Source organism: Pristiophorus japonicus, chromosome 16 (genome assembly GCF_044704955.1).
Source record: "Pristiophorus japonicus isolate sPriJap1 chromosome 16, sPriJap1.hap1, whole genome shotgun sequence".
Classification (NCBI taxonomy): Eukaryota; Metazoa; Chordata; class Chondrichthyes; family Pristiophoridae; genus Pristiophorus; species Pristiophorus japonicus.
Window position 1 is genome coordinate 16,784,601 of NC_091992.1, and position 14,428 is coordinate 16,799,028.

Here is a 14,428-nt window from a genome sequence, read left to right on the forward strand (position 1 = left end):
GGTGGAATTCTACATTAGGATGGAGAATGAAAGAGTTAATTCAGAGACCATGGTCCAGAACTTAAAGAAGGGTAACTTTGAAGGTATGAGGCGTGAATTGGCTAGGATAGATTGGCGAATGATACTTAAGGGGTTGACATTGGATGGGCAATGGCAGACATTTAGAGACCGCATGGATGAACGACAACAATTGTACATCCCTGTCTGGCTTAAAATAAAAAAGGGAAGGTGGCTCAACCGTGGCTATCAAGGGAAATCAGGGATAATATTAAAGCCAAGGAAGTGGCATACAAATTGGCCAGAAATAATAGCAGTGAACCCAGGGACTGGGAGAAATTTAGAACTCAGCAGAGGAGGACAAAGGGTTTGATTAGGGCAGGGAAAATAGAGTGCGAGAGGAAGCTTGCAGGGAATATTAAGATGGACTGCAAAAGTTTCTATAGATATGTAAAGAGAAAAAGGTTAGTAAAGACAAATGTAGATCCTCTGCAGTCAGAATCAGGGGAAGTCATAACAGGGAACAAAGAAATAGCAGACCAATTGAACAAGTACTTTGGTTCAGTATTCACTGAGGAGGACACAAACAACCTTCCGGATATAAAAGGGGTCAGAGGGTCTAGTAAGAAGGAGGAACTGAGGGAAATCCTTATTAGTCAGGAAATTGTGTTGGGGAAATTCATGGGATTGAAGGCCGATAAATCCCCAGGGCCTGATGGACTGCATCCCAGAGTACTTAAGGAGGTGGCCTTGGAAATAGTGGATGCATTAACAGTCATTTTCCAACATTCCATAGACGCTGGATCAGTTCCTATGGAGTGGAGGGTAGCCAATGTAACCCCACTTTTTAAGAAAGGAGGGAGAGAGAAAACAGGGAATTATAGACTGGTCAGCCTGACATCGGTAGTGGGTAAAATGATGGAATCAATTATTAAGGATGTCATAGCAGCGCAATTGGAAAGAGGTGACATGATAGGTCCAAGTCAGCATGAATTTGTGAAAGGAAAATCATGCTCGACAAATCTTCTGGAATTTTTTGAGGATGTTTCCAGTAGAGTGGACAAGGGAGAACCAGTTGATGTGGTGTATTTAGACTTTCAGAAGGCTTTCGACAAGGTCCCACACAAGAGATTAATGTGCAAAGTTAAAGCACATGGGATTGGGGGTAGTGTGCTGACGTGGATTGAGAACTGGTTGGCAGACAGGAAGCAAAGAGTAGGAGTAAATGGGTACTTTTCAGAATGGCAGGCAGTGACTAGTGGGGTATCACAAGGTTCTGTGTTGGAGCCCCAGCTGTTTACATTGTACGTTAATGATTTAGACGAGGGGATTAAATGTAGTATCTCCAAATTTGCGGATGACACGAAGTTGGGTGGCAGTGTGAACTGCGAGGAGGATGCTATGAGGCTGCAGAGTGACTTGGATAGGTTAGGTGAGTGGGCAAATGCATGGCAGATGAAGTATAGTGTGGATAAATGTGAGGTTATCCACTTTGGTGGTAAAAACAGAGACACAGACTATAATCTGAATGGTGACAGATTAGGAAAAGGGGAGGTGCAACGCGACCTGGGTGTCATGGTACATCAGTCTTTGAAGGTTGGCATGCAGGTACAGCAGGCGGTTAAGAAAGCAAATGGCATGTTGGCCTTCATAGCAAGGCGATTTGAGTACAGGGGCAGGGAGGTGTTACTACAATTGTACAGGGCCTTGGTGAGGCCACACCTGGAGTATTGTGTACAGTTTTGGTCTCCTAACTTGAGGAAGGACATTCTTGCTATTGAGGGAATGCAGCGAAGGTTCACCAGACTGATTCCCGGGATGGCGGGACTGACATATCAAGAAAGACTGGATCAACTGGGCTTTATTCACTGGAGTTCAGAAGAATGAGAGGGGATCTCATAGAAACGTTTAAAATTCTGATGGGTTTAGACAGGTTAGATGCAGGAAGAATGTTCCCAATGTTGGGGAAGTCCAGAACCAGGGGCCACAGTCTAAGGATAAGGGGTAAGGCATTTTTAGGACCGAGATGAGGAGAAACTTCTTCACCCAGAGAGTGGTGAACCTGTGGAATTCTCTACCACAGAAAGTTGTTGAGGCCAATTCACTAAATATATTCAAAAAGGAGTTAGATGTAGTCCTTACTACTAGGGGGAATCAAGGGGTATGGCAAGAAAGCAGGAATGGGGTACTGAAGTTGCATGTTCAGCCATGAACTCATTGAATGGCGGTACAGCCTCGAAGGACCGAATGGCCTACTCCTGCACCTATTTTCTATGTTTCTATGTTAAGGAACATATAAGGTCACAAGATAATTATGGATAAGGAAGGCCATTCATCCCATCATAGCTTATCCATCCAAAGAGATCCAAATCCCTCCGCTCCCCACCCATTGTTTCATAAAATGATTCCAGGTTGTGTTTCCAAGAATCTATCTGGAAGTTTATTCCAGATGTTGAACAGCAAGAATGAGGCAATGATTTTCTCTATAGTTGGACAGTCTGCCCACTATAAAGGAAGCACACATGGAACTGCCCCCAATGTCAGGAGTGGTGGGGGAGAAATAACCAGGAACTTAGAGTAACAAAAAAGATTCAATGTGCAAAACAAGGAGTTGACCGTGATAGCAAGGCTCATTTCAATTGCAGTATCAGCTGAGATTCAGGAGCGCCTGAAGCTTTGCAGTTTATGACATGATCAGAAATTCTTGATTGATTTAGCTAATACCAGCACGCTAGCCTGACCTCTGATATTTGTAAACATAATTATAAAATACACATCTATAAAGCTTTTAACATCATTTCTCACAAATTAAATAATGTCAATCAACTGCATCAAAGTGAATGGGCCACACAGGTGAAGAAATGAGAGAGATGTTCCAAGTGGAAAAAAAGGCAACAGAAGCATAAATATGAAAGATAGATCAGGAGGTGAATAGGCTGCTATTGCATCTGGTGTTTGGGAAAGAACGCAGGTGGTAGAGGTGATGGAAAAATGGATGGAGTGTCACGGAGGGCATGCTTGAAAACAGAGAGGAAGGGAAAATGTGTTTTGGTGATGGGATCATTCTGGAGATGGCATAAATGGCAGATGATGATCTGTCAAATACGGAGGCTGGTGGGATGGAAGGTGAGGACTCGGGAGACCCCATAACAATTCTGAGAGGGAGGCGGTGGGAATGGCTCAGGCATCAACACGGGAAATGGGATCGACTCAGTGGAGGCGAATCCTCAGATGAGGAAAAAGGAGTGAACTTGGAGAAGGAAATGGGGCCCTGACTGGAGGCAGGATGAGACGTATAATCTAGGTAGTTGTGGGAATCGGTGGGATTGTAATAGATCTTAGTAGAAAGGAGGGAGAGGGCGAGACAGCAGAGCACGAGAGCGGGAACTGATGAAGGATCCATACCTGGAACAACTGTGTGTTCACTGCTCGGATGCTACCTGACCTGTTGAGTGTTTCTTGCTTGTTCTGTCTTTATTAGGAAAAGCTTTGTTTACCAAGTTGAACATTATTTACCTGCTAAAGACAAGGATGATATGGTGGTACCAGCCAAGAGGACAGTACCCTATTAGCACAAAACTTTAGCAGCGAGTCAGCTCAGCACTGAAGTCAGACTGTATTGATTTGGACATCCTGCATTCTCACATTCTGTGTCATTTACTGGTGCAATGGTATTCTGAATAGGAGTGGAGCAACCAAGCAATGCCTGTATTCATCCGGTTACGTGGCATGCTCATGATGGAATTAAAAAACATTTGGGCATGTTCAAGTTTCATTTGATAACTTAAAGAATGTTCTGTCTGATAAAGGGAAATCACACATACAGTGGAACTTCCACTATCCACCATTATGGAGGTGACTGGCCTATGGATAATGGAAACTGGCCAATGATCAACAGTCCCAAATCATGGTCCGACATGTTCGGTACAGCAATACCGCGGGACATGACTGAAGACAAGTATAATACAAATAACAAAGATAACCAGGACAGCAGATAATCAAGGTATGATCGTTCCCCAAATAGCAATAAACAGAAATGAGCCTCCAAATTTCAGGGGTGTCTGTAAATAAAACCAACAAGAAAGGATAAAATAATGCAACATCCCGCTCACCCATCACCCCCTGTGCTTGCCGACCTACATTGGCTCCCGGTTAAGCAATGCCTCGATTTCAAAATTCTCATCCTTGTTTACAAATCCCTCCATGGCCTCGCCCCTCCCTATCTCTGTAATCTCCTCCAGCCCCACAATCCCCCCAGAGATGTCTGCACTCCTCTAATTCTGCCCTCTTGAGCATCCCTGATTATAATCGCTCAACCATTGGTGGTCATGCCTTCTGTTGCCTAGGCCCCAAGCTCTGGAACTCCCTGCCTAAACCTCTCTGCCTCTCTTTCCTCCTTAAAACCTACCTCTTTGACCAAGCTTTTGGTTACGTGTCCTAATTTCTCCTTATGTGGCTTGGTGTTAAATTTTGTGTCTCATAACACTCCCATGAAGCGCCTTGGGACGTTTCACTACATTAAAGGCGCTATATAAATACAAGTTATTATTGTTGACATTGACCATTAGTGGAAATTTTGAGTGAGTCACTGGAGTAGGTGAGCTAAGTAGACAGAGGGAATACACACATTGTGGTAGGTGCAGAGAAAACACGAGGGGGATAAGGGACATAGAGGTCTCCAATAAGCCTGCTTCTAATGCAATTTGTTAGCAGGTAAGATTCCATTCACATAACTTTGAACATCACGGGTTTGCATTTGAATGCAGCAAGAACTGAGAAAGCAGCAGGAATTGATCCGGCTGAATAATGGTGATTTCCCAAGTACGGAAATATGAAAAATATTTCCGCATTTCCAGCCGCACATCTGGTATAAAATCAGATTCATTCTTAACAGAGTGCACTGTATACACACAGGAGATGCTTAGCGTAACAAATACTTGCTGTTTTAAAGCAAGCAGTTTAAACTGGACTGGTAGGCAGCCATAAAATGATTCAAACAGTAGCTACTGGACAGCGCGCTACAACAGTTCGTGCTTATTCTTAATGGTTCCCGAGGGCATCTAGTTCTGGCCAGGGCTGATCAACCGCTGACAGCTTCAAAATGCACAAGCTGATCATGAATCCACAGTAATTCTTTAACAGGGCTTTTTCATTTTTTGCCTGAGGTCTATTGGATTAAAACTTCTTTCAGGTGTAATACCTTCCACTAATTTATATATCTTTTCAAAAGATTCGGTTAAATGTTGTCAATCAAAATTGAGTCACACAGCCCACCCAAGTATCCTAGAAGCTTTCAGCTGTCAATCTGACTAGGTCTAGAATTAAACCATTTCTTCTTGAAGTAAAATCTAGTTTTCTGCTTACATTTAGTTAGAAAGAAACTAAACTTGCATTTATATTGTGCCTTACACATCTTTGAAACCCAAAGTGCTTCACATACAGTGAGTCACTGTTTTGTAAAAAGACTTGCATTTATATAGCGCCTTTCATGACCTCAGGAGGTCACAAAGTGCTTTACAGCCAATGAAGTGCCTTTAAAGTATAGTCACTTTGTAATGTAGGAAACGTGGCAGCCAATTTGCCCACAGCAAGCTCCCATAAACAGCAATGTGATAATGACCAAAAAAAAAAATCTGGTTTTGTGCTGTTGATTGAAGGATAAATATTGGCCAGAACATCGGGTTAACTCCCCTGTTCTTCTTCGAAATGGTGCCATGGGATCTTTTACGTCCACCTGAGAGCAGAACTGTTTGACGTTTCATCTGAAAGATGGCACCTCTGACAGTGCAGCACTCCCTCAGCACTGCACTGGAGCATCAGCCTAGATTTTTGTGCTCAAGTCCCTGAAGTGGGGCTTGAACTCACAACCTACTGATTCAGAGATGAGTGTGCTACCCACTGAGCCACAGCTGACACAGTAAGTGAACATCGCACAAATTTTGCACACAGCAAATGACCATGAGATGAATGACCAGTGAATGACCAGCATTTTGTTTTATAGCGGTCATTGCGAGAACTTGACCCAGAAAGCAGGAGAACTTTGAGTTGCCACTATAGTGTGACCTCCTCCAAAAAAAAACTCTTAATTTTTTTCTCCCATTTACATTGTTGAGTAAAATCCTAAGCTAAAACAAACATCAGTTATTCAGTTTGAACCATCATTAGCACACTCAGTCCCTCGGAGCAACACTTAACTAAATTGATTGGATCTCAGTGAGTATAATTACTTCATCCTGCCATATATCAGTTTCTGTGCTGAATTAACATTTACTTTGGTACAATAGTGGAGTTAATATGGGATTGGTTATTTGAATCACTTATCCAGACAGGTGTTTCCCAAACTGTTTAAAATAAATGGTATCCCCCACTGTATCTGGCTATAATTTCCTAACCCTGGGGTACAACAACCATAACATGCTGGTATTAAGCACTGCATTGTGTGGCAAGTTTCGGGTTTTGTTAGTTAATTTGTAAATGTTGAAATTGCATTTTTTTGGGAAAAGATTGATTGATATTCTTAAAGTACATTATTCCAAAGCACACAGTAAAGTGAACCTGTTGCTGTTTTCATTTTCATCCAGTACAAATAGCTGCCAATTAAGTTTCCTTTCCCATACCAGTTATTCTGGAGACATTCTTTATCAAAGACATCGATTTTCACAGAAATACTGGATAGAATCACAGAACACAAACTCCCAAAAGACCTGGAAAAAAAACCCCTGAATCCCATCCAGTAAAAAATGTAACTTGACTTATTCATCACGCAGCAGTAGTTCTGTTTATCCTCACCGCAAGACTACCTCAGGAAAATATCCTCGATTTTAAAATTCTCATCCTTGTTTTCAAATCCCTTCATGGCCTCACCCCTCTCCCTATCTCTGCAACCTCCTCCAGCCCCAAAACCCTCAGAGATATCTGCGCTCCTCTAATTCTGGCCTCTTGAGCACCCCTGATTTTAATCGGTCAACAATTGGTGGCCGTGTCTTCAGCTGCAAAGCCCTAAGCCCTGGAATTCCTTCCCTAGACACCTTTTTCCTCCTTTAAGACACTCCTTAAAATCTACCTCTATGACCAATGCCCCAATATCTCATGTGGTCCGATGCCAAATTTTGTTTTATACTGCTCCTGCGAAACAACTTGGGATGTTTTACTATGTTAAAGGCGCAGCATAAATACAAGTTGTTGTTGTGGTTGTAATGAAGCTGAAGATGTAAATGACCACATCAAGGGAACACAATGCTTACTTGACAAATTTGATGCAGAACTGTGTGAAGTACTTGCGAGTGGAGGCAAGGTTATCTCGGATGATAGGCACATTCTGTTTGATATGGAGGATTATAGATGTGACGTATGGACTCTGATCACCCACATGTTCCACGTTTTGCCATGGCATCTAGAAGGAATACAATATATAAATTTCTACAATATTAAAAAAAAAATAAACCAAAAAATATCTCAAAAATATAACTGAATCACTTGTGAAAATATTTGCAGCAGCAGTTTAGTCAGTTTCATTATTTCATCTGTAGTACAGGTGGATTGTCCGAAATCCGGAAACCTTGGGACTAAGGCTGTTCCGGATTTCGGAACGCGTTTCCGACGTCCAGAGTCGAGAGACCTCATGGCCGAGCTAACGTGGGGGGGAAGGGGGAGGGGAAAGGGGGGAGTGGTGCCTGGGGAGTCCGGGGAAGGGGGCCTGGGGAGTCCGGCGGCGAGTCCGGCTTGGGGGAGGGGGGAGACTGGGGGGAGGGGGCCTGGGGAGTCTGGTGGCGAGGCCGGAGGAGGGGGCCCGGGGAGTCCGGGGGAGAGGGTCTGTGAAGTCCAGCGGCGGAGTGGGGGTGCCGACGGTTCCGGGTTCGGGAGCGGGTCAGGGATCGGCGGCTGGGGAAAATCTGCGTTGAAGACTTGCAAAAAAGGTAAGTTAAAGGTTTTATTTTTAAATTCTTTTTCAGGGAATTAGTAGGTAAGGGTTTTGTGAATTTTTATTTTTTGTTTTATGGATTGAAAAAAATGTGTGTTTCCCCCTCCCTAGGCCCAACTCGGTAATCGGTTTTTAAAAATATCTGGATTTCGGAACATTTTCCGGATTCCGGACCCCACCACGGATCGGCCCGGCGTCCGGATTCCAGAACATTTCGAATTTCGGAACTCCTGATTTCGGACGCCCAACCTGTATATTAAATTAAAACACTTGCATTTATATACCAACTTAGCACAGCAAAGCAATCTCAAAGTGCTTCATAGAACAAATTTGTTTTCGAAGTGCAATGACAGCCATATTGTGCCAGCAATATCCCACAGTCAGCAATGGGATGAATCGTGAGTTAATCTGTTATTTTCTGAGGCAGGTTTGGTGGCCATAGCATTTGGGTGAACTCCATCTCCACTGCGAATAGTGCCAGGGCATCTTTATTGTCCATCTGAACCACAGGAACAGGTTGACAGGAAGTTGTTTTAATGTCTCACCCAAAAAAAACTCCTTTGAAAAAAATGCAGCATTTTTGGGGTGTCAGCCTATATGATGAGCTCAAACGCCCTTGGGGTTCGTATCCACAATTCTCTGACCCAATGGTGAGACAGCGCTACCAACTGGGTCACGCTTGTAACATTATTAGAGACAGATGTACAATATATCAGGTACGGTAGCATAGTGGTTATCGAGAGGCTTGTACCAAAGATCCAAGTTCAAATCCCTCCGTGGCAGCTGGGGAATTTAATATCAGTTAATTAAATAAATCTGCAATTAAAAATCTGGCATCAGTAATGGTGACCATGAAACTACCGGATTGTCGTTAAAAACCCATCTGGTTCATTAATGTCCTTCAGGAAGGGAAATCTGCCGCCCTTACTGGTCTGGCCTATATGCGACTCCAGACCCACAACAATGTGGTTGACTCTTATTCTCTCTGAAGTGACCGAGCGAGCCACTCAGTTGTACCAAACTGCTACAACAAATTATCTACACGGACTGCAGCGGTTCAAGAAGGCGGCTCAACCCCAACCTTTTCGAGGGTAATTAGGGATGGGCAATAAATGTTGGCTTTGCCAACGACGGCCACATCAAATGAACACATTAAAAAAAAAATATATGTGTGCGATCATATGAATGCAATGCATCAAAGTTGTCACAAGAAAACAATGTGGGTGATTCACCAATCGGATGCTCCAAGCTGGGAATGGTGCTCGCTCGCTCTCCTAGTACATCTAGGAAAATTGTTGGTTGCACGGCTAAGAATTCCCAAGATCTGCTCCTCGTTGGAAGCACCAGATCACAGAACCACCCCCCATCGGCTTTTCAATATTGAACAGCATCCAGCAGATCTGTGATGGGAGTGACTGAGTCAAGATTTTGCACCTACTTTACTCATAGCGGTGAGTGCGGGGTCACAGGCTGCATCCAAGTCCTGAACTAACAGCTGGATACTATTAGAAATTACACTGCAACACAAGATGGGAAAACTTCATTAAACATAATGTGGTAATACATAAAATAAACTGAAGCTCCGTTAATTGGAACATTCTGTACAAATCACCCCAATCACTATTATCAATATATATTTTTTAAAGTTCCAAAAGCACAATTTAGTTTTGCATTTACATCATCATCATAGGCAGTCCTTCGAAGCGAGGATGACTTGCATCCATGCCAAAAAGGGATGAGTTCATAGATGTTTCACTGAAGGATCCAGATCCCGAACTACATCGTGAAGGGTGGAAGATGTCTGTGCGTGGATTTTTTTAACGTGTGGTGGCCGTTGCACACCAGCCACCACACGGGCTTGACAGAGCTAGGTCTCGGTCCAGTGGTAAGGATTACCCAAGACTAACTGGAGACCAGTTCTACTGCACAAACTGAGCGCGCACACATACCGCATTGTGGGCTGGCCCGTGTTGCCCCTGGGCCCTCGGCTCTTCTGGACTCCAGCATTCACACACTTTTATGGAATACACCTTTCAGCTTCGGGTTTCTAAATTTTACATACGCTGGTTTACAAATGTCTAAGTTGTCAGCTTGTGTTTCTAAATGACATGTTACAACAACTTGCATTTTTTGGACTAATGCCACGTTCCTAAGAAGCTGCTGCACTCAAAGGCAGCACAGTCCCCAGCGGTAGAGTGGGACCATGGAATTAATCTGATTGTATGATGCGCATCACAAAGGTCAGCACGGTTGGGTGGAGAGCAGATGGGGGAGATGTGGTTTTTGGAGAGTGAGGGTGTGAGGGGTGTGAGGGGGCCGCAGCTGCATTGCGGACTGTCTTGAAGTTGGGCACAAAAATGTCCATGATCTTTATGCATTTTCAGCAAAAGGTGCAGGAGGAGATTGTGGGAAGTAGTTAGCAGTGGAGAGGGAGAGTTATTTACCTCCCGATCTTTCACCCTAACCCTAAATTCTACTAAGTGTAGAATGTAAAAATATCTTTTAAATAAAGTGGATACCTGGAGTGTTCTCTTTGTACGCATGTTTGGAGAGAGGGGAGAACCCCCATACAGCCCACAGCTTCCATACCACTCTTCTAAATTATAATGGTTTCAAATCAATGCTTTAGGAATAGAGGAACAGCTTTAGGCTATTCAGCTCCTTGAGCCTGTTCTGCCATTCAATAAATCATGGCTGATCTGTATCTCAACTCCATTTAGTCACCTCTTCTATACAACGACATGGGGTATTGGTGAGGCCAAACCTGGAATACTGCGTGCAGTTTTGGTTTCCATATTTACAAAAGGATATACTTGCTTTGGAGGCAGTTCAGAGAAGGTTCACTAGGTTGGTTCCGGGGATGAGGGGGTTGACTTATGAGGAAAGGTTGAGTACGTTGGGCCCCTAACTCATTGGAATTCAGAAAAATGAGAGATGATCTTATCGAAACATATAAGATTATGAGGGGGCTTGACAGGGTGGATGCAGAGAGGATGTTTCCACTGATGGGGGAAGACTAGAATTAGAGGGCATGATCTTAGAAATAAGGGGCCGCCCATTTAAAACAGAGATGAGGAGAAATTTTTTCTCTGAGGGTTGTAAATCTGTGGAATTTGCTGTCTCAGAGAGCTATGGAAGCTGGGACATTGAATAAATTTAAGACAGAAATAGACAGTTTCTTAAATGATAAGGGAAGAAGGGTTATGGGGAGCGGGCAGGGAAGTGGAGCTCAGTCCATGATCAGATCAGCCATGATATTGAATGGCGGAGCAGGCTCGAGACCGTATGGCCGACACCTGTTCCTATTTCTTATGTTCTTATGTTCTCCATAATCCCTCGATTCTTTTACCCAACAAAAATAGCAATTTCAGTTTTGAAATTTTCAATTGATCAAGGATTGAATCGACAGCCTTTCATGATGTGGGAGGGGTGGGGGTGGTAGAGGAGAAAGAGTTCCAGATTTCCATTACCCTATGTGTGAAACAATGTGTCCTGATTTCACTCCTAACTGGCCTAGCTTTAATTTTAAAGATTATGCCTCCTTAATTCCATTGTCAAGCATTCTTGTGTACAGAAAAATATCTATTTTGTGGCAATTAATTCTCTCATCTAGTTTGATGCAACACTGTGCAATTCGAAGCTTTCCATGCTACCTACTGCCTGGCCAGTGAAGCAGTACTGCAGTGCATTAACACTGCACTGCAGGCACAGTGTTACGAGCTCAACATAACAATTTGAAGGCTTTATGGAAAAGTTATAGAAAATTAAATCACTAATTTATAGACGAGTCACTGTTAAAGTTAGACAGTGTATTTATCCCAGCGTAATGCAATAAAAAAATAAATAAATAGGAGTTGGCCATTCGGCCCCTCTAACCTGCTCTGCCATTCAATAAGATCATGACTAATCATCGCCCTCAACTCCACTTTCCCGTCTGATTTCCATATCCCTTGATTCCCCTGGACTCCAAAAATCTATCGATCTCAGCCTTGAATATACTCAACGACTCAGCATCCACAGCCCTCTGGGGCAGAGAATTCCAAAGATTCACCACCCTCTGAGTGAAGAAATTCCTCCTCATCTCAGTCCTAAATGGCCGACTCCTTATCCTGAGACTATGCCCCCTGGTTCTAAACTGTCCAGCCAGGGAAAACAACCTCTCAGCATCTACCCTAAAAAACCACTTCAAAATCTTATGTTTCAATGAGATCACCTCTCATTCTTCTAAACTCCAGAGTATGGTGGTTGAACACAGTTTTAGCTCAGAAGTGGTCACAGTTTACAATGTCAACAGGATATTCCCATAAGGTGAGCAGAAAGCCCTTTGAAAATATACTTTTATTCTGCATGTAACCCCGACCTGGATGAGAACACCATCGCAGGTCGGGGCTATAGAGCTGGAGCGCCGGGCCCTGGAACATCGTGGCAGTGGTGCAGCGAATGAGAATACGGGGCCCAGAAGAGCCGAGGCCACAGGGGCAGCACAGACCTGCCCACACTGATATGTGTGCGTACTAGGTCCGTGCAGCAGGGCAGGTCTCCAGTCGTCCTGGTTAATCCTTGCCACTGGATAAAGGCCGAGCTCTGTCAAGCCCGCGTGGTGGCTGATGTGCAATGGTCACCACACGTTAAAAAAAATCCATGCACAGGCATCCTTCCACCCCCTCAACTGCAGTTTAGGACTGGAACATCGGGTCCTTCATTGAAACATCTGAACTCTCGTGGAAGCAAGTCATCCTCGTTCGAGGGACCGCCTACAATGATGAACACCATCAAATTAGATGATAATTAGAGAAACTCTGAATTACTCCATCAAAAGTGAAAGCATGTTCTGCACAATTGCAGTGCTTTAAGGCATGGACTAGGTCAAGCTGCCCTTGCTGATAGGATCTACAAACAGTCTGGGTGCCACTATCAGCAAACACAACACCTATTGAAGGAAAGATACAGAGCTAAAGGCAGAAAAAAAGTATTTCCTTCCAGTCAGGTAAGGTCATGTGAATGCAGACATGTGATCAGGGAGAATAGGAGCAGAGGGATTGAAGGGGAGAGACAATTTAGAAAAAATAAAATGGAAATAAATATATTTAAAGAGTGGTAAGCCAGTGAGGTTCCACATTGTATTTGCCTGGGGACATTGGAGACAAAATGTTGGGACAGAAGTATTAATTTGGGACAGGGAGAAAGTGTTGCTCTATTAAAGAGCCAACACAGGGACAATGAGCTGTATGATTTTGTGATTCATGTGCTAGTGTCCAGGGATGTTTACTGTGCTCCATAATAGACGGATGCAATATCGATTTAATGCACATGGCTAGAACGACAGTAGAGAGTGCAGCAACCATTTACACTGCACTGGGCTGGCCGCATTAGAGCACAACTGAAAGGTGACACTTAATGCCACAAGCACCTCTTGGTCCAGACAGGCAAAAATGTTACTAACACTTTGTAAATAACCTCCACATCTTCATTGTGGAGGCATGAAAATGAAATTGTTCATTATTAATGGCTAGGCACTAAATTTGTGGAGTAAGTTATTAACGAAACTTGATAAGCAATCAGCTAAAGATTAATGTCAAGGCTTGAACTGCTTGAGCTAGTTCTAAATCAGTCACTTGCATTGCAGGATTCTATGCACCCTACTGTACTTTGTCTGTGTATCTAATTGTGTGTAGTCCATTCTTGGCTAATCCAATCGAGCAGAATATTCTTGTGTCTTTAAATGTAACAACTGTGTACCACCCCTCCGTTAAAAGAAGACATTTGTGACCAAAACTATTTGGCAGAGCTGAAGGTTCCATTCGGTTGGCGCCATATGATTTACTCCCCAAAGAGCAGCAGTGAGCAAAATTAACTGTACCTCATAAACTCCAAATGATTGAAATATTTTGGCACTTGGACATTCACAACGGACCAACTGATAGAACTGCGCAGGAAATATTTGTGGCTTTGCACCATCTTACTGTAATCCATGGACTTTCCATCCTGACTGAAATAGGCTATGGCTTCAGCACAAAGAATTAGATTGCTCCAGAAGGACAACCACTACTAACGCCTACTGTAAAATGGGATGCTTTCTTTAAAAGGGACACTCCACCTTTTCACCAGGAAGAGCCAAAACAATCACGCGGCAGTTTTTGTTGTGACGACATCACTAAGCAACACAATGGCATTTTCATTATGCAGTAATATTTGTTGGCGTGAAGTGAATCGCTACATCAAGTGCGTCGTAAACGAGCAAAAAGCCCGACAACTTTAGAATAAAGGCGGTGCTCCTTTAAGATGAAGAGCACGCTCAGTGAAGCAGTGCCTTATGGTTAAATTCTTAAGTACCAATAGATTGTCATCAGTAAATTGTAGGGAAAGCATTTTTTTTTGCATTTATATAGTGCCTTTCATGACCTCAGGACATCCCTAAGCGTTTTACAGCCAATGAAGTACTTCTGAAGGGTAGTCACTGTTGTAACATAGGAAAGGCGGCAACCAATTTGCTCAAAGCAAGCTCCAACA

At 43.4% G+C, this 14,428-nt stretch overlaps 1 protein-coding gene across 1 annotated transcript in view; it reads right to left on the reverse strand.

Annotated features, from left to right (window-relative positions):
• vps53 (VPS53 subunit of GARP complex) overlaps positions 1-14,428 on the reverse strand; it is a 274,701-nt gene that overhangs the window by 76,919 nt on the left and 183,354 nt on the right. Inside the window, exons 17-18 of the mRNA XM_070857048.1 lie at positions 9,357-9,435; positions 7,242-7,390 (exon numbers count right to left, since the gene is read on the reverse strand). Coding sequence (XP_070713149.1) covers positions 7,242-7,390; positions 9,357-9,435 — 228 coding nt within the window. The remainder of the gene's footprint in view (positions 1-7,241; positions 7,391-9,356; positions 9,436-14,428) is intronic.